Raw genomic sequence first — 18786 nt, 5'->3', positions numbered from 1 at the left:
CTTCCCCTAGTCCACAGACGTCCGTCTGTCTCCCCTATCTCAACCCCTCCTTCCCCTAGTCCACAGATCTCAACCCCTCCTTCCCCTAGTCCACAGATCTCAACCCCTCCTTCCTCTAGTCCACAGATCTCAACCCCTCCTTCCCCTAGTCCACAGATCTCAACCCCTCCTTCCCCTAGTCCACAGATCTCAACCCCTCCTTCCCCTAGTCCACAGATCTCAACCACTCCTTCCCCTAGTCCACAGATCTCAACCCCTCCTTCCCCTAGTCCACAGACGTCCACCGTTGCTCTTCTCCCTTCCACCCAACACATTCCACAGCCACCTGTCTTCCCACAGAGAACCCTTAACTTCTGACACACAACCCAGAGTCTCTTTCACTCTTCCTGTCCAAGGCTTCTTCTCTATCATTTATTTCATATCTCAATGTTCGAAGTTTAGCATATTCCAACACTACAAATAAAACATTTACATTTGTTTGCATAGCAACAGTGGTTTATTCACTTCTATTTTGTTTGTACAGACATCATCAACATCATGTCTGTACAAAAATATACACAGACACTTTCAGAAGGAGTAATCTCCAGCACATACAGTACACACACAACCACATTAAATATTACTTCTTGTCATTTTTAAAACACACATCATGCAGACACTACAGATGCTGTAAAGAGGTCAATGGAACGCAGACCGTGGGGGACATAAGAAGACATTCAACATATTTGATATAACAAAGTGTATATTCATCAATCCGTCATGATTGATGCATTCTAAACAGGCCCACAATGTGGTTACTAAAGTCTGATTTTAATTTATTTGGCTGTTTTTGCTGCATCATTTAGGAGTTGTACCTTTTCAGGTTTAGAAGGAGTGACTGATAAATGCTAACTCACCTTCATATAAGCTGGTAGCATAGCTAGCATACAGAAATCAGTGGCGTAGTCAAAGTAGTTTTTAACTAATGTCGGTGGCTGGTGACGATGACCTGAATATTGGGGTTGACATCACAGGAGGCTGCTGAGGGGAGGACGGCTCATAATAAAGGCTGGAACGGAGCAAATGGAATGGCATCAGTCGCATGTGTTTGATGCATTTGATACCATTCCAACGATTTCGCTTCAGCCATTACTATGAGCCCGTCCTCCCAATTCCCCAATTCATATAAGCATTAAACTCTGATTTTTACCACAACATAGTACACATACTCTATACTGTAAATAATAACACACCTAAATGTAGGTTCATTTTGCTGGGGGGCAATGACGAGATTTGGGATCTTTCCCCCATGGCATCTTTCCCCAATGCGTTTCCATGGCAATTTGATTGTTTTGATTGAGTTCCATTGACTTCTTCACAGCATCTTTCCAATGCTTTGAGCCAAAGCCAAAGAGACTCCTCGTCCTTAGGAGGTGGGTGCAAATCAAAAGGAGCCTCACAACTGCACTCGCTCCTCAAAAAAGTTTGGTGGTCAAAACACTCCTGCTCCATGAACAGTTTCCGTTTCTGACAGTTACCGTGGCAACCCCATGTTTGGAAAGTTGTGAGAAGCGATACTGAGTTAGTTAGCTAGCTAGCTCCCAACTATTAGCCGGAAGCGCTTAACCAGAAGTCACGCACAAAAAAACCTAAACAGACACAGACCATATTTCTGTTGAAAATGAGGTAAATAGGACACAATATGGATGATTGGAGGGTTGTGGGTAATTCCGTTAGTCAGGGGATTCCCTCCCAGAACATTGAGAAATGGAACAATGTCGATGATTGATAATAATACATCTCACAGTTAACAAGTTCAGACCAAGCAGTGAGATTATTGTTTCATTTAAAGCCTTTGCCCTTAGAAGAATAACAGTCCACCATTTTGTCAAACTAGTAATTAGAGAATCAATAACATTATTGCATAGTGAGAATGTGATGTCATATAGAATGAGTGATATGGTCTCCAACATGGCGTGGCGTTGAGCCCCCTAACTGTTGTCTGACCTTTCCAGGTAGGGGTGTCTCTTTTGGGGGATAGAGATGGGCTGGAGGTGGATGAGAGAGTGGAGACCCATGGAGGTGTACCTATTGCACACCTAAAAGTTGTCTGACCTTTCCAGGTAGGGGTGTCTCTTTTGGGGGATAGAGATGGGCTGGAGGTGGATGAGAGAGTGGAGACCCATGGAGGTGTACCTATTGCACACCTAACAGTTGTCTGACTTTCCCAGGTAGGAGGAGAGTGGAGATCCATGGAGGGGTACCGTTTACCCCCGACATCCCTAATGAGTCTGTGTTTGTGGATAGAGGGGAGCTAGGGGTGGAGGCTGTGAGGTTAAATATGGGCACCCTGTCCTTTAGGCCACACCCACAGGAAGTGTCACTAAATGACGTTGTCAAACAGATGCATGGACTGCATGATGTTCTCATCCTGGACAGGAGGCAGGAAGGGACAAAAAGCACAACGGGTAAGAAGCAGTTGGAGAGAAGGTTTAAACAGTACAGAAGCAGTAACAGGTTCTTAAATAAATAACAAGTTGAAGATCCAATGTTAGTAAATTAGCTTTATTGTTTCAATAACTTATGAAAGAGATTGGTGTGATTTTCCACATCTCATCATGTCATGGGGTTGTTCAATGACAGTCATGTATTTGTTTAATCTATCACTAGATTATATGATTTCAGAGAGACTAAAAGATATACAGTTGAAGTCGGAAGTGTAAATACACTTATGTTGGAGTCATTGAAACTCGTTTTTCAACCACTCCACAAATCTCTTGTTAACAAACTATAGTTTTGGCAAGTCGGTTAGGACATCTACTTTGTGGATGACACAAGTCATTTTTCCAACAATTGTTTACATTACAGATTATTTCACTTATAATTCACTGTATCACAACTCCAGTGGGTCAGAAGTTTACATACACTAAATGACTGAGCCTTTAAACAGCTTGGAAAATTCCAGAAAATGATGTCATGTCTTTAGAAGCTTCTGATAGGCTAATTTACATCATTTGAGTCAATTGGAGGTGAACCTGTGGATGTACTTCAAGCAATCACTTCTGATGAAAAAAACACACATTTGTGGAAATAAACTTCACATTGTGACATTTTAAATATGATTAAATCACGTCATAAATAATCATATCCTATAGAATCATGCTGAAATTGAACACATGCACACACACACACACAAACAGGTACTCACACAGACACACGCAGACAGACACAGACACACGCACAGAGACACACACACACACCGACACACAGACACACACAGACAGACACACACAGACACACACACCGACACACAGACACACAAACCTTTTGACAAGACTCCAGAAACTCCTCAATGGTGACCACGCCATCTTTGTTCTTGTCCATTTTCTGCCAGAGTGAAACAGAGAAACAGTTGAATATGCTACTCTGATCCCTGGCCGTGACTCCGACGGGTGTCTCCGTGGGATATGCAACAAACACATTTCCATTTCACACCACACACTGTACAGGTTACACACCTGCATCTGAAACAGGACAAATATAAGCAACCTCTATTTGACCTTTTGGCTGTTCACAAAGTCCGAATGCAACAATAAGGAGGTTATGTCTAGAGGGTCCTTTTAAAACCTGTTGTGAAAAACATGGAAAAAGCCTGGATTCAATTAGAAAACATTGGAGGTAGAATTATCTAACCCTGGGGCCTGAATTCAATTAGAAAACACTGGAGGTAGAATTAACTAACCCTGGGGCCTGGATTCAATTAGAAAACACTGGAGGTAGAATTAACTAACCCTGGGGCCTGGATTCAATTAGAAAACACTGGAGGTAGAATTAACTAACCCTGGGGCCTGGATTCAATTAGAAAACACTGGAGGTAGAATTAACTAACCCTGGGGCCTGGATTCAATTAGAAAACACTGGAGGTAGAATTAACTAACCCTGGGGCCTGGATTCAATTAGAAAACACTGGAGGTAGAATTATCTAACCCTGGGGCCTGGATTCAATTAGAAAACACTGGAGGTAGAATTATCTAACCCTGGGGCCTGGATTCAATTGGAAAACACTGGAGGTAGAATTAACTAACCCTGGGGCCTGGATTCAATTGGAAAACACTGTAGGTAGACTTCTCTAACCTTGGGGCCTGGATTCAATTAGAAAACACTGGAGGTAGAATTAACTAACCCTGGGGCCTGGATTCAATTAGAAAACACTGGAGGTAGAATTATCTAACCCTGGGGCCTGGATTCAATTAGAAAACACTGGAGGTAGAATTAACTAACCCTGGGGCCTGGATTCAATTAGAAAACACTGGAGGTAGAATTAACTAACCCTGGGGCCTGGATTCAATTAGAAAACACTGGAGGTAGAATTATCTAACCCTGGGGCCTGGATTCAATTAGAAAACACTGGAGGTAGAATTAACTAACCCTGGGGCCTGGATTCAATTAGAAAACACTGGAGGTAGAATTAACTAACCCTGGGGCCTGGATTCAATTAGAAAACACTGGAGGTAGAATTATCTAACCCTGGGGCCTGGATTCAATTAGAAAACACTGGAGGTAGAATTAACTAACCCATGGGGCCTGGATTCAATTAGAAAACACTGGAGGTAGAATTATCTAACCCTGGGGCCTGGATTAAATAAGATACTGTGCTAAAGCATTTAAAGGTAATTTCCAATTGAGCTGACATCTTCTCAGTTTACCTTGAATGTGATCTCCACTAACACAGTAACATGGCCTTTAAAATGTGCTATTGTCTACAAGCGCAGTAGGATTGAATCAAGGTTTAGATCTGTGGTTAGGTGTTACCTGGAAGAAGTTGTTCATCTGATCCTAGATCTGTAGTTAGTTGTTACCTCGAAGAAGTTGTTCATCTGATCCTAGATCTGTGGTTAGTTGTTACCTCGAAGAAGTTGTTCATCTGATCCTAGATCTGTGGTTAGTTGTGTTACCTGGAAGAAGTTGTTCATCTGATCCTAGATCTGTGGTTAGTTGTGTTACCTGGAAGAAGTTGTCGACATGCTCCTTGGGGGCGTCGTTCTGCATACAGGGGTACGTACATGTCCCCATCATGTCATAGATAGAGCTCATTATATCAGTCATCTCCTGAAACACACACACACACAGAGGAACACACACAAATACACGTGCACACACAAACATGCACACACACACATGCACACATATTTGTGCTCACACACACAAACACGCACACACACACACACACAGAGGGGACGATGGGGGAATAGTTTAGAAGAGAAAACATATTTGCACACACACACACACACACACACACACACACACACACACACACACACACACACACACACACACACACACACACACACACACACACACACACACACACACACACACACACATACACTTGAAGTCGGAAGTTTACATACACTTATGTTGGAGTCATTAAAACTCGTTTTACAACCCTCCACACATTTCTTGTTAACAAACTATAGTTTTGGCAAGTCGGTTAAGACATCTACTTTGTGCTTGACACAAGTCATTTTTCCAACAATTGTTTACAGACAGATTATTTCACTTAGAATTCACTGTGTTACAATTCCAGTGGGTCAGAAGTTTACATACACTAAGTGCCTTTAAGCAGCTTGGACATTTTCAGAAAATGATGTCATGGCTTTAGAAGCTTCTGACAGGCTAATTGACATTTTGATTCAATTGGAGGTGTACTTGTGGGTGTATTTCAAGGCCAATCCTTCAAACTCAGTGCCTCTTTTCTTGACATCAGGGGAAAATCAAAAGAAATCAGCCAAGATAAAAAATTGCAGACCTCCACAAGTCTGGTTCATCTTTAGGAGCAATTTCCAAACGCCTGAAGGCACCACGTTCATCTGTACAAACAATAGTACGCAAGTATAAACACCATGGGACCACACAGCCGTCAAACCGCTCAGGAAGGAGACGCATTCTGTCTCCTGTAGATGAACATACTTTGGTGCGAAAAGTGCAAATCAATCCCAGAACAACAGCAAAGGACCTTGTGAAGATGCTGGACGAAACAGGTACAAAAGTATCTATATCCACAGTAAAAACGAGTCCTATATCGACATGACCTGAAAGGCCGCTCAGCAAGGAAGAAGCCACTGCTCCAAAACTGCCATAGAAAAGCCAGACTACAGTTTGCAACTGCACATGGGGACAAAGATCGTACTTTTTGGAGAAATTACCTCTGGTCTGATGAAACAAAAATAGAACTGTTTGGCCATAATGACCATTGTTATGTTTGGAGGAAAAAGGGGAGGCTTGCAAGCCAAAGAACACCATCCCAACCGTGAAGCACGGGGGGGGGCAGCATCATGTTGTGTGGGTGCTTTGCTGCAGGAGGGACTGGTGAATTTCACAAAATAGATGGCATCATGAGGACGGACAATTATGTGGCTATATTGAAGCAACATCTCAATACATCAGTCAGGAAGTTAAAGCTTGGTTGTAAATGGGTCTTCCAAATGCACAATGACCCCAAGCATACTTCCAAAGTTGTGGTAAAATGGCTTAAGGACAACTAAGTCAAGGTATTGGAGTGGCCATCACAAAGCCCTGACCTCAATCCCATAGAACATTTGTGGGCAGAACTGAAAAAGCGTGTGTGAACAAGGAGGCCTACAAACCTGACTCAGTTACACCAGTTAAACAATTTAAAGGCAATGCTACCAAATACTAATTGAGTGTATGTAAACCTCTGACCCACTGGGAATATGATGAAAGAAATCAAATCTGAAATACATCATTCTCTCTACTATTATTCTGACATTTCACATTCTAAAAATAAAGTGGTGATCCTAACTGATCTAAGGCAGGGAATTTTTACTAGGATTAAATGTCAGGAATTGTGAAAAACGGTGTTTAAATGTATTTGGCTCAGGTGTATGTAAACTTCCGACTTCAACTGTACATACATACACACACACACACACACATCGTACCATACCTCTTTGGTGATGAAGCCATCTTTGTTGAGGTCGTAGAGGTTAAAAGCCCAGTTGAGTTTCTCTGTGACAGAGCCTCTCAGGATGATTGACAGGCCTGTGACGAAGTCTTCGAAGCTCACCGTTCCATTCTTGTGGGTGTCAAACGCTTCGAACAGAAAATGAGCGTAGGTGCTGGAGTCTGAATGAGGTGAAGGGAAAGAAACCTAGTCAGTTGTACAACTGTAGGTGCTGGAGTCTGAATGAGGGGAAAGGGGGAAACCTAGTCAGTTGTACAACTGTAGGTGCTGGAGTCTGAATGAGGGGAAAGGGGGAAACCTAGTCAGTTGTACAACTGTAGGTGCTGGAGTCTGAATGAGGGGAAAGGGGGAAACCTAGTCAGTTGTACAACTGTAGGTGCTGGAGTCTGAATGAGGGGAAAGGGGGAAACCTAGTCAGTTGTACAACTGTAGGTGCTGGAGTCTGAATGAGGTGAAGGGAAAGAAACCTAGTCAGTTGTACAACTGTAGGTGCTGGAGTCTGAATGAGGGGAAAGGGGGAAACCTAGTCAGTTGTACAACTGTAGGTGCTGGAGTCTGAATGAGGGGAAAGGGGGAAACCTAGTCAGTTGTACAACTGTAGGTGCTGGAGTCTGAATGAGGGGAAAGGGGGAAACCTAGTCAGTTGTACAACTGTAGGTGCTGGAGTCTGAATGAGGGGAAAGGGGGAAACCTAGTCAGTTGTACAACTGTAGGTGCTGGAGTCTGAATGAGGGGAAAGAGGGAAACATTGTCAGTTGTACAACTGAATGCATTCAATTGAAATGTGTCTTCGCATTTAACCCCAACCCCTCTGAATCAGAGAGGTACAGGGGGGCTGCCTTAATCGACATCCACGTCTTCGGCGCCCGGGGAGGAAGTGAGAGAGGGGGATACTGAGAGACTGAAAGGCTGAGAGAGAGAGAGAAAAACCTTGACAAAGTACAGGCTCAGTGAGCACAGCCTTGCTATTGAGAAGTGTAGACACAGGAAAACGTGGCTCCCTGTAGAGGAAAGGCTGTGCAACCACAGCAGAACCCAAGACAGAGCTGCATTTCCTGACAAAATGTAAAAAATATTTATCAATTAGAGAGCTTAATTTCCCCAAATTTGAAACCCTTATTCAAGGTTTCAAAGACCTCTCTGATGAGGATAGGCTACCCGTCCTGTTGGGGGAAGATGCAGAGAGCTGTGGTTTGGCAGCGCACTACATTGCTGCATGTCATAAGATGAGGGACAGACAGTGTCTGACAGACCAACCAACCTGCACATGTACTCTATGCTTATTGTTCAATATATGGTTATATTGACCCTTGGTTATTGTTGTCCCATTGACAATTTTGATCATAATTATGTTTTGTAAATCTCTAAAGTAAGATTTGGCGATATGTACATTGTTATGTCATGCCAATAAAGCAAATGTAATTGCTATATATATATATATAAATAAAGAGAGAGAGAGAGAGAGAGAGAGAGAGAGAGAGAGAGAGAGAGAGAGAGAGAGAGAGAGAGAGAGAGAGAGAGAGAGAGAGAGAGAGAGAGAGAGAAAAGAGAAACACTTACACAGGATTTCATGCGCAGGTGCAGCACACACTTAGACACTCACCTCCCTGAGGAAAGAACTGGGAGTAGATTAACTTGAATGTCTCTTCATCCACCACACCACTAGGGCATTCCTATTGGACAATCAACAGAATGTTAGAACACATAGAGACAGAGGGACAGACAGACACCACTAGGGCATTCCTATAGAACAATCAACATACTTTTATGCTGCACCACTATACTGCTTTGACAATATCTACAAATGTTATTTCATGTCAATAAAGCAATCTGAATTGGAATGAGAGAGAGAGAGAGAGAGAGAGAGAGAGAGAGAGAGAGAGAGAGAGAGAGAGAGAGAGAGAGAGAGAGAGAGAGAGAGAGAGAGAGAGAGAGAGAGAGAGAGAGAGAGAGAGAGAGAGAGAGAGAGAGAGAGAGAGAGTCCTCAGGGACAGACGTACATTCTTGAAGCCCCTGTAGAGGATCTGTAGTTCTCTCCTGGTGAACTTAGTCTGTTGTAGTAGCTGGTCCAACCCCTCTGGTCTATAACACACTGTAGATAACTCTCCATCCTCCACTACACTGTCTGTACGAGGGGAAGAGAGAGAGAAGGCATGGTGGTTATGCTCACACACACCCTATTGTGTGTGAGAAAGAGGAAGAGAGAAGAAGAAGTGAAAGAGATAAAGATAGAAGAGAAGACAATGATACTCAGTTCCCTGTTACCAGTGGTGTAAAGTACTTCAGTTAAAATACTGTACTTTAAAGTACTGCTTAAGTCACTTTTGGGGGTATCTGTACTTTACTTTACTATTCATATTTTTACAACTTTTACTTCACTACATTCTTACAGAAAATAAAGTATTTTTACCTCCATACATTTTCCCTGACACCCAAAACTCCTTACATTTTCAGCTTTGTTTGTAACTGATGTCTGAGTGTTGGAGTGTCTCTGGCTATCAGTAAATAACTAGCAGTAATCATGTAACTGATGTCTGAGTGTCCCTGGCTATAGGTAAATAACTAGCAGTAATCATGTAACTGATGTCTGAGTGTTGGAGTGTCCCTGGCTATAGGTAAATAACTAGCAGTAATCATGTAACTGATGTCTGAGTGTTGGAGTGTACCTGGCTATCAGTAAATAACTAGCAGTAATCATGTAACTGATGTCTGAGTGTTGGAGTGTACCTGGCTATAGGTAAATAACTAGCAGTAATCATGTAACTGATGTCTGAGTGTTGGAGTGTCCCTGGCTATCAGTAAATAACTAGCAGTAATCATGTAACTGATGTCTGAGTGTTGGAGTGTCCCTGTCCATCAGTAAATAACTAGCAGTAATCATGTAACTGATGTCTGAGTGTTGGAGTGTCCCTGGCTATCAGTAAATAACTAGAGGTAATCATGTAACTGATGTCTGAGTGTTGGAGTGTCCCTGGCTATCAGTAAATAACTAGAGGTAATCATGTAACTGATGTCTGAGTGTTGGAGTGTCCCTGGCTATAGGTAAATAACTAGAGGTAATCATGTAACTGATGTCTGAGTGTTGGAGTGTCCCTGGCTATCTGTAAATAACTAGCAGTAATCATGGAACTGATGTCTGAGTGTTGGAGTGTCCCTGGCTATCAGTAAATAACTAGCAGTAATCATGTAACTGATGTCTGAGTGTTGGAGTGTCCCTGGCTATCAGTAAATAACTAGCAGTAATCATGTAACTGATGTCTGAGTGTTGGAGTGTCCCTGGCTATCAGTAAATAACTAGCAGTAATCATGTAACTGATGTCTGAGTGTTGGAGTGTCCCTGGCTATAGGTAAATAACTAGTGGTAATCATGTAACTGATGTCTGAGTGTTGGAGTGTCCCTGGCTATAGGTAAATAACTAGTGGTAATCATGTAACTGAAGTCTGAGTGTTGGAGTGTCCCTGGCTATAGGTAAATAACTAGCAGTAATCATGTAACTGATGTCTGAGTGTTGGAGTGTCCCTGGCTATCTGTAAATAACTAGCGGTAATCATGTAACTGATGTCTGAGTGTTGGAGTGTCCCTGTCCATCAGTAAATAACTAGAGGTAATCATGTAACTGATGTCTGAGTGTTGGAGTGTCCCTGGCTATCTGTAAATAACTAGTGGTAATCATGTAACTGATGTCTGAGTGTTGGAGTGTCCCTGGCTATCAGTAAATAACTAGAGGTAATCATGTAACTGATGTCTGAGTGTTGGAGTGTCCCTGGCTATCTGTAAATAACTAGCAGTAATCATGTAACTGATGTCTGAGTGTTGGAGTGTCCCTGGCTATCAGTAAATAACTAGAGGTAATCATGTAACTGATGTCTGAGTGTTGGAGTGTCCCTGGCTATCAGTAAATAACTAGCAGTAATCATGTAACTGATGTCTGAGTGTTGGAGTGTCCCTGGCTATCAGTAAATAACTAGAGGTAATCATGTAACTGATGTCTGAGTGTTGGAGTGTCCCTGGCTATCTGTAAATAACTAGCAGTAATCATGTAACTGATGTCTGAGTGTTGGAGTCCCTGGCTATCAGTAAATAACTAGCAGTAATCATGTAACTGATGTCCCTGGCTATCTGTAAATAACTAGCAGTAATCTGATGTAACTGATGTCTGTAAGTGTTGTTGGAGTGTCCCTGGCTATCAGTAAATAACTAGCAGTAATCATGTAACTGATGTCTGAGTGTTGGAGTGTCCCTGGCTATCAGTAAATAACTAGAGGTAATCATGTAACTGATGTCTGAGTGTTGGAGTGTCCCTGGCTATCTGTAAATAACTAGCAGTAATCATGTAACTGATGTCTGAGTGTTGGAGTGCCCCTGGCTATCAGTAAATAACTAGAAGTAATCATGTAACTGATGTCTGAGTGTTGGAGTGTCCCTGGCTATAGGTAAATAACTAGTGGTAATCATGTAACTGAAGTCTGAGTGTTGGAGTGTCCCTGGCTATCTGTAAATAACTAGCAGTAATCATGTAACTGATGTCTGAGTGTTGGAGTGTGTCCCTGGCTATCAGTAAATAACTAGCAGTAATCATGTAACTGATGTCTGAGTGTTGGAGTGTCCCTGGCTATCAGTAAATAACTAGCAGTAATCATGTAACTGATGGCTGAGTGTTGGAGTGTCCCTGGCTATCAGTAAATAACTAGCAGTAATCATGTAACTGATGGCTGAGTGTTGGAGTGTCCCTGGCTATCAGTAAATAACTAGCAGTAATCATGTAACTGATGGCTGAGTGTTGGAGTGCCCCTGGCTATCAGTAAATAACTAGAGGTAATCATGTAACTGATGTCTGAGTGTTGGAGTGTCCCTGGCTATAGGTAAATAACTAGAGGTAATCATGTAACTGATGTCTGAGTGTTGGAGTGTCCCTGGCTATAGGTAAATAACTAGCAGTAATCATGTAACTGATGTCTGAGTGTTGGAGTGTCCCTGGCTATCAGTAAATAACTAGAGGTAATCATGTAACTGATGTCTGAGTGTTGGAGTGTCCCTGGCTATCTGTAAATAACTAGTGGTAATCATGTAACTGATGTCTGAGTATTGGAGTGTCCCTGGCTATCAGTAAATAACTAGCAGTAATCATGTAACTGATGGCTGAGTGTTGGAGTGCCCCTGGCTATCAGTAAATAACTAGAGGTAATCATGTAACTGATGTCTGAGTGTTGGAGTGTCCCTGGCTATCGGTAAATGAAATAAAACATCTAGAAAATGGTGGCGTCTGGTTTGCTTAACATAAGGAATTTAAAATGATTAATACTTTACTTTTATTTTTGATACTTAGGTGCATTTTAGCAATTACATTTACTTTTGATTCTTAACTTTATTTAAAACCAAATACTTTGACTTTTACTCAAGTAGCATTTTACTGGCTGACTTTCACTTTTACTTGAGTCATTTTCTATTAAGGGATCTTCACTTTTACTCAAGTGTGACAGTTGGTTACTTTTTCCACCACTGCAGGTAGCTAGCACTGCAGTTTGAGTTTACGTTTTCACTTTTTTTTATCAAGAAGAAGCATCAGAGAGAGAGAGGGTGAGAGAGAGAGCTATATTTTGTTCTATGTTTTCTTCTTTTTAGTTTACCTTCCACTTACTTAGCTAGCTAATTTAGCAACAACCTAACTCAAATAGAGAGGAATGCTATTTATGTTAGCTAGCTGGCTAAAGCTATCCAACATGGCAACTTGTCTGTGTAACTGCCTATTACACTTATTTAGCAAGGGCTCGAAGGGGGGCGGAGGAACGGAGGAAGGGGTGGGGATATGCAAACGAGCACTTGCTTTGACTGAGTGAGGGGGCGGTTCTGGAGCGACAGCAGGGCAGCAGCTTGATGAACCTCTGTTTTATAGTTCGCTTGCTGTGGTTGGATGCTGGGTTACCTGGAAGTAACCAATCACAGCACAGATTAGTTCAGGGTGGCACGACCCCATAGAATGGACTCAAATCACACATATGCATGCACACAAGTTGAAGTAGTCATTATTCCATCTTGATGCTATAGTTAGTTTGCTGATCTGGCTTTAGCGTATAGTCTCTTATGATAGGTGATATATTATATACATATATAGAAAGAGAGAGACCGAGTTGCAGTGTTTTATCAGTTAGTCTGACTCTGGTCTCTAGTGTATAAAGTGTCACACATAGTGACTGTTTCCTAGTCTCTATTTTCATTTCTCTCTATTTTCATCTCTCTCTCTCTCATCATCATCATCATCATCATCATCATCATCATCAGAAAGGCCAGGCCACCAGTAACCAGCCGTGGTTGACAGGTTCCATCTACAGAGCGGAGGGTTCCGAGTAGAACAGCCGTCTCCATGGCAACCTGACAGATGTATAAACACAGGAGTGTAAATGCCTGCCTGCTTCCTTCTCACGGTTGTTGCTTTCCATCATTCTCTATCTTCACACAGGAGAGAATGGTTGGATGTGTTGCTTTCCATCATTCTCTATCTTCACACAGGAGAGAATGGTTGGATGTGTTGCTTTCCATCATTCTCTATCTTCACACAGGAGAGAATGGTTGGATGTGTTGCTTTCCATCATTCTCTATCTTCACACAGGAGAGAATGGTTTGGTGGTGTTGCTTTCCATCATTCTCTATCTTCACACAGGAGAGAATGGTTGGATGTGTTGCTTTCCATCATTCTCTATCTTCACACAGGAGAGAATGGTTTGGTGGTGTTGCTTTCCATCATTCTCTATCTTCACACAGGAGAGAATGGTTTGGCTTTCCATCATTCTCCATCTTCACACAGGAGAGAATGGTTTGGTGGTGTTGCTTTCCATCATTCTCTATCTTCACACAGGAGAGAATGGTTTGGTGGTGTTGCTTTCCATCATTCTCTATCTTCACACAGGAGAGAATGGTTTGGTGGTGTTGCTTTCCATCATTCTCTTGTTCAAACAGGAGAGAATGGATTATTGAAGCTTAATGGAAGAATTTAATTTTGAACATCACTGAATTCATCTTCATCTGACAGATTCTTGATGTGTGGTTTGAGAACCCATCTTCTGACAGAATCTCTGATGTGTGCTTTCCATCATTCTCCAGGCTTCTGACAGAATCTCTGAGTGCTGTCCAGAACCATCTCTGACAGAATCTCTGAGTGTTGTGAGAACCAGGCTCTGACAGAATCTCTGAGTGGTGTGAGAACCAGGCTCTGACAGAATCTCTGAGTGCTTTCCATCAGAATCTCTAGTGCTGTGAGAACCAGGCTCTTACAGCTGAGTGGTGGTTTTGACAGAATCTCTGAGTGGTGTCTTGGCTTTCCAGAACCATCTTTGACAGGAGAGAATCTTTGAGTGGTGTCTTTCCATGAGAACCAGGTTTTGACAGAATCTCTGAGTGGTGTCTTGGCATTAGAACCAGGTTTTGACTAATGGAATCTTTGAGTGGTGTCTTGGCATGAGAACCAGGTTTTGACAGAATCTCTGAGTGGTGTCTTGGCATGAGAACCAGGTTTTGACAGAATCTCTGAGTGGTGTCTTGGCATTAGAACCAGGCCTTGTCCTTAATGGTACCTTATTCAGAATCTATATAGTGTCCTATGCTTAACCAGGTAGTGTAAACCATGTGGGAATCTTGGGTGCCAGTTTTGACAGAATATGAGTGTGTCTTATTATACATGACAAGCTGCTCATAAACCCAGTTTTCTAAATCTACGATGCTTCACTCATAAACAGGCCTTGTCCTTAATGGTACACCAGTCCAACGAATCTACGATGCTTCACTCATAAACCCAGTCTAAATCTTTACGATGCTTCACTCATAAACCCAGTCTAACGCTTTACGATGTTCACTCATGAAACCCAGTCTAACGCTCTTTGATGCTTCACTCATAAAAGTCCCGTCCTTGATGCTTCACTCATAAACCCAGTCCTAATACGATGCTTCACTCATAAACCCAGTCTAACGCTACGATGCTTCACTCATAAACCCAGTCTAACGCTACGATGCTTCACTCATAAACCCAGTCCAACGCTACGATGCTTCACTCATAAACCCAGTGCTTCACCAACGCTACGATGCTTCACTCATAAACCCAGTCTAACGCTACGATGCTTCACTCATAAACCCAGTCTAACGCTACGATGCTTCACTCATAAACCCAGTCTAACGCTACGATGCTTCACTCATAAACCCAGTCCAACGCTACGATGCTTCACTCATAAACCCAGTCTAACGCTACGATGCTTCACTCATAAACCCAGTCTAACGCTACGATGCTTCACTCATAAACCCAGTCTAACGCTACGATGCTTCACTCATAAACCCAGTCCAACGCTACGATGCTTCACTCATAAACCCAGTCCAACGCTATGATGCTTCACTCATAAACCCAGTCCAACGCTACGATGCTTCACTCATAAACCCAGTCCAACGCTATGATGCTTCACTCATAAACCCAGTCCAACGCTACGATGCTTCACTCATAAACCCAGTCCAACGCTACGATGCTTCACTCATAAACCCAGTCCAACGCTATGATGCTTCACTCATAAACCCAGTCCAACGCTATGATGCTTCACTCATAAACCCAGTCCAACGCTATGATGCTTCACTCATAAACCCAGTCCAACGCTATGATGCTTCACTCATAAACCCAGTCCAACGCTATGATGCTTCACTCATAAACCCAGTCCAACGCTATGATGCTTCACTCATAAACCCAGTCCAACGCTATGATGCTTCACTCATAAACCCAGTCCAACGCTATGATGCTTCACTCATAAACCCAGTCCAACGCTATGATGCTTCACTCATAAACCCAGTCCAACGCTATGATGCTTCACTCATAAACCCAGTCCAACGCTATGATGCTTCACTCATAAACCCAGTCCAACGCTACGATGCTTCACTCATAAACCCAGTCCAACGCTATGATGCTTCACTCATAAACCCAGTCCAACGCTATGATGCTTCACTCATAAACCCAGTCTAACGCTATGATGCTTCACTCATAAACCCAGTCCAACGCTATGATGCTTCACTCATAAACCCAGTCTAACGCTATGATGCTTCACTCATAAACCCAGTCTAACGCTATGATGCTTCACTCATAAACCCAGTCTAACGCTATGATGCTTCACTCATAAACCCAGTCCAACGCTACGATGCTTCACTCATAAACCCAGTCCAACGCTATGATGCTTCACTCATAAACCCAGTCCAACGCTACGATGCTTCACTCATAAACCCAGTCTAACGCTATGATGCTTCACTCATAAACCCAGTCCAACGCTATGATGCTTCACTCATAAACCCAGTCTAACGCTATGATGCTTCACTCATAAACCCAGTCCAACGCTATGATGCTTCACTCATAAACCCAGTCAACGCTATGATGCTTCACTCATAAACCCAGTCCAACGCTATGATGCTTCACTCATAAACCCAGTCCAACGCTATGATGCTTCACTCATAAACCCAGTCCAAGTCGATGCTTCACTCATAAACCCAGTCCAACGCTATGATGCTTCACTCATAAACCCAGTCTAACGCTATGATGCTTCACTCATAAACCCAGTCCAACGCTATGATGCTTCACTCATAAACCCAGTCAACGCTATGATGCTTCACTCATAAACCCAGTCTAACGCTACGATGCTTCACTCATAAACCCAGTCCAACGCTACGATGCTTCACTCATAAACCCAGTCCAATGCTATGATGCTTCATTCATAAACCCAGTCCAACGCTACGATGCTTCACTCATAAACCCAGTCCAACGCTACGATGCTTCACTCATAAACCCAGTCTAACGCTATGATGCTTCACTCATAAACCCAGTCCAACGCTATGATGCTTCACTCATAAACCCAGTCCAACGCTACGATGCTTCACTCATAAACCCAGTCCAACGCTACGATGCTTCACTCATAAACCCAGTCTAACGCTATGATGCTTCACTCATAAACCCAGTCTAACGCTATGATGCTTCACTCATAAACCCAGTCCAACGCTATGATGCTTCACTCATAAACCCAGTCTAACGCTATGATGCTTCACTCATAAACCCAGTCTAACGCTACGATGCTTCACTCATAAACCCAGTCCAATGCTATGATGCTTCATTCATAAACCCAGTCCAACGCTACGATGCTTCACTCATAAACCCAGTCCAACGCTACGATGCTTCACTCATAAACCCAGTCTAACGCTATGATGCTTCACTCATAAACCCAGTCTAACGCTATGATGCTTCACTCATAAACCCAGTCCAACGCTATGATGCTTCACTCATAAACCCAGTCCAACGCTACGATGCTTCACTCATAAACCCAGTCCAACTCTATGATGCTTCATAAGGGATTAATCAATACCAGCCTTAATGGATCGTCATTTCATTCATTTAGTAAACTCTACAATTCACATCGCTTCCTATCTCACTCATCCTCATAGCAGGTACAGTACATGACCAAACGTATGTGGACACCTGCCTGTCGAACATCTCATTCCAGAATCATGGGCATTAATATGGAGTTGGTCCCCCATTTGCTGCTATAACAGCCTCCATCCTACTGGGAAAGCAGTTTGGAACTCAGCAGTGATTGTTTCACCCGAGGACAGAGGATTTTTATGAGCTCTCCAGTAAGGCCATTCTACTGTCAAAGTTTGTCTATGGAGATTGCATGGCTGTGTGATTTGATTTTATACACCTGTCAGCAACAGGTGTGGCTGAAATAGCCAAATCCACTAATTTGAAGGGGTGTCCACATACCATATCTGTTTTTCTCCTCTGGCACTACACAGCTGATTAAAACCATCAAAACTTGATGATGAGTTGATTATTTGAATCAGCTGTGTAGTGCCAGAGGAGAAAAACAGAACGTGCACCCAGGAGGGGCCCAGGACCGAGTTTGAGAAACTCTTCCCCTACAGAACCTTCGGTCAGTGTCGCAGTGAGCCAGGATAACTACGCCACGAAAACTCCACTCTGACCACGTCTCAATTGGTTCCCTATATCCTAGATAGTGCACTTCTTTTGACCAGAGTCAAATGGGCCATGGTCAAAAGTAGCGCACTACATAGGGAATAGGGTGTAATTTGGAACGTAGCCCTGGTGCCCCCCCACACCTTCTACCAGGGTCCTGGTGTCCCCCCAACCCCCCTTCTTCCTACAGTACCTTCTACCAGGGTCCTGGTGTCCCCCCACCCCCCCATCTCCCTACAGTACCTTCTACCAGGGTCCTGGTGTCCCCCACCCCCCTTCTTCCTACAGTACCTTCTACCAGGGTCCTGGTGTCCTCTCCCCCCATCCCCTTGCAGTACCTTCTACCAGGGTCCTGGTGTCCCCCCACCCCCCTTCTCCCTACAGTACCTTCTACCAGGGTCCTGGTGTCCCCCCACCCCCCTTCTCCCTACAGTACCTTCTACCAGGGTCCTGGTGTCCCCCCACCCCCCTTCTCCCTACAGTACCTTCTACCAGGGTCCTGGTGTCCTCTCCCCCCATCCCCTTGCAGTACCTTCTACCAGGGTCCTGGTGTCCCCCCCCACCCCCCCTTCTCCCTACAGTACCTTCTACCAGGGTCCTGGTGTCCCCCCACCCCCCTTCTCCCTACAGTACCTTCTACCAGGGTCCTGGTGTCCTCTCCCCCATCCCCTTGCAGTACCTTCTACCAGGGTCCTGGTGTCCCCCCACCCCCCCCTTCTCCCTACAGTACCTTCTACCAGGGTCCTGGTGTCCCCCCCACCCCCTTCTCCCTACAGTACCTTCTACCAGGGTCCTGGTGTCCCCCCCCCCCCTTCTCCCTACAGTACCTTCTACCAGGGT

The 18786-nt window shown here is 43.6% G+C and overlaps 1 protein-coding gene across 2 annotated transcripts in view; it reads right to left on the bottom strand.

Moving 5' to 3' along the window:
* Window positions 1–2281: 2281 nt before the first annotated feature.
* The window catches only part of LOC124022363 (Kv channel-interacting protein 2-like), a 32664-nt gene continuing 16159 nt past the window's right edge, over window positions 2282–18786 (bottom strand). The window contains exons 2-8 of one of the 2 annotated variants that reach the window (XM_046337289.1): window positions 12790–12888; window positions 8965–9089; window positions 8568–8637; window positions 6947–7125; window positions 4984–5088; window positions 3304–3366; window positions 2282–2410 (exon numbers count right to left, since the gene is read on the bottom strand). In XM_046337289.1, coding sequence (XP_046193245.1) covers window positions 2363–2410; window positions 3304–3366; window positions 4984–5088; window positions 6947–7125; window positions 8568–8637; window positions 8965–9089; window positions 12790–12888 — 689 coding nt within the window. In that variant the 3' untranslated portion in view covers window positions 2282–2362. The remainder of the gene's footprint in view (window positions 2411–3303; window positions 3367–4983; window positions 5089–6946; window positions 7126–8567; window positions 8638–8964; window positions 9090–12789; window positions 12889–18786) is intronic. The other variant, XM_046337290.1, reaches the window with a different exon arrangement.

This window comes from Oncorhynchus gorbuscha, unplaced genomic scaffold (genome assembly GCF_021184085.1).
Source record: "Oncorhynchus gorbuscha isolate QuinsamMale2020 ecotype Even-year unplaced genomic scaffold, OgorEven_v1.0 Un_scaffold_1360, whole genome shotgun sequence".
Taxonomy (NCBI): domain Eukaryota; kingdom Metazoa; phylum Chordata; class Actinopteri; order Salmoniformes; family Salmonidae; genus Oncorhynchus; species Oncorhynchus gorbuscha.
This window is presented reverse-complemented; position numbering and strand designations above follow the sequence as displayed.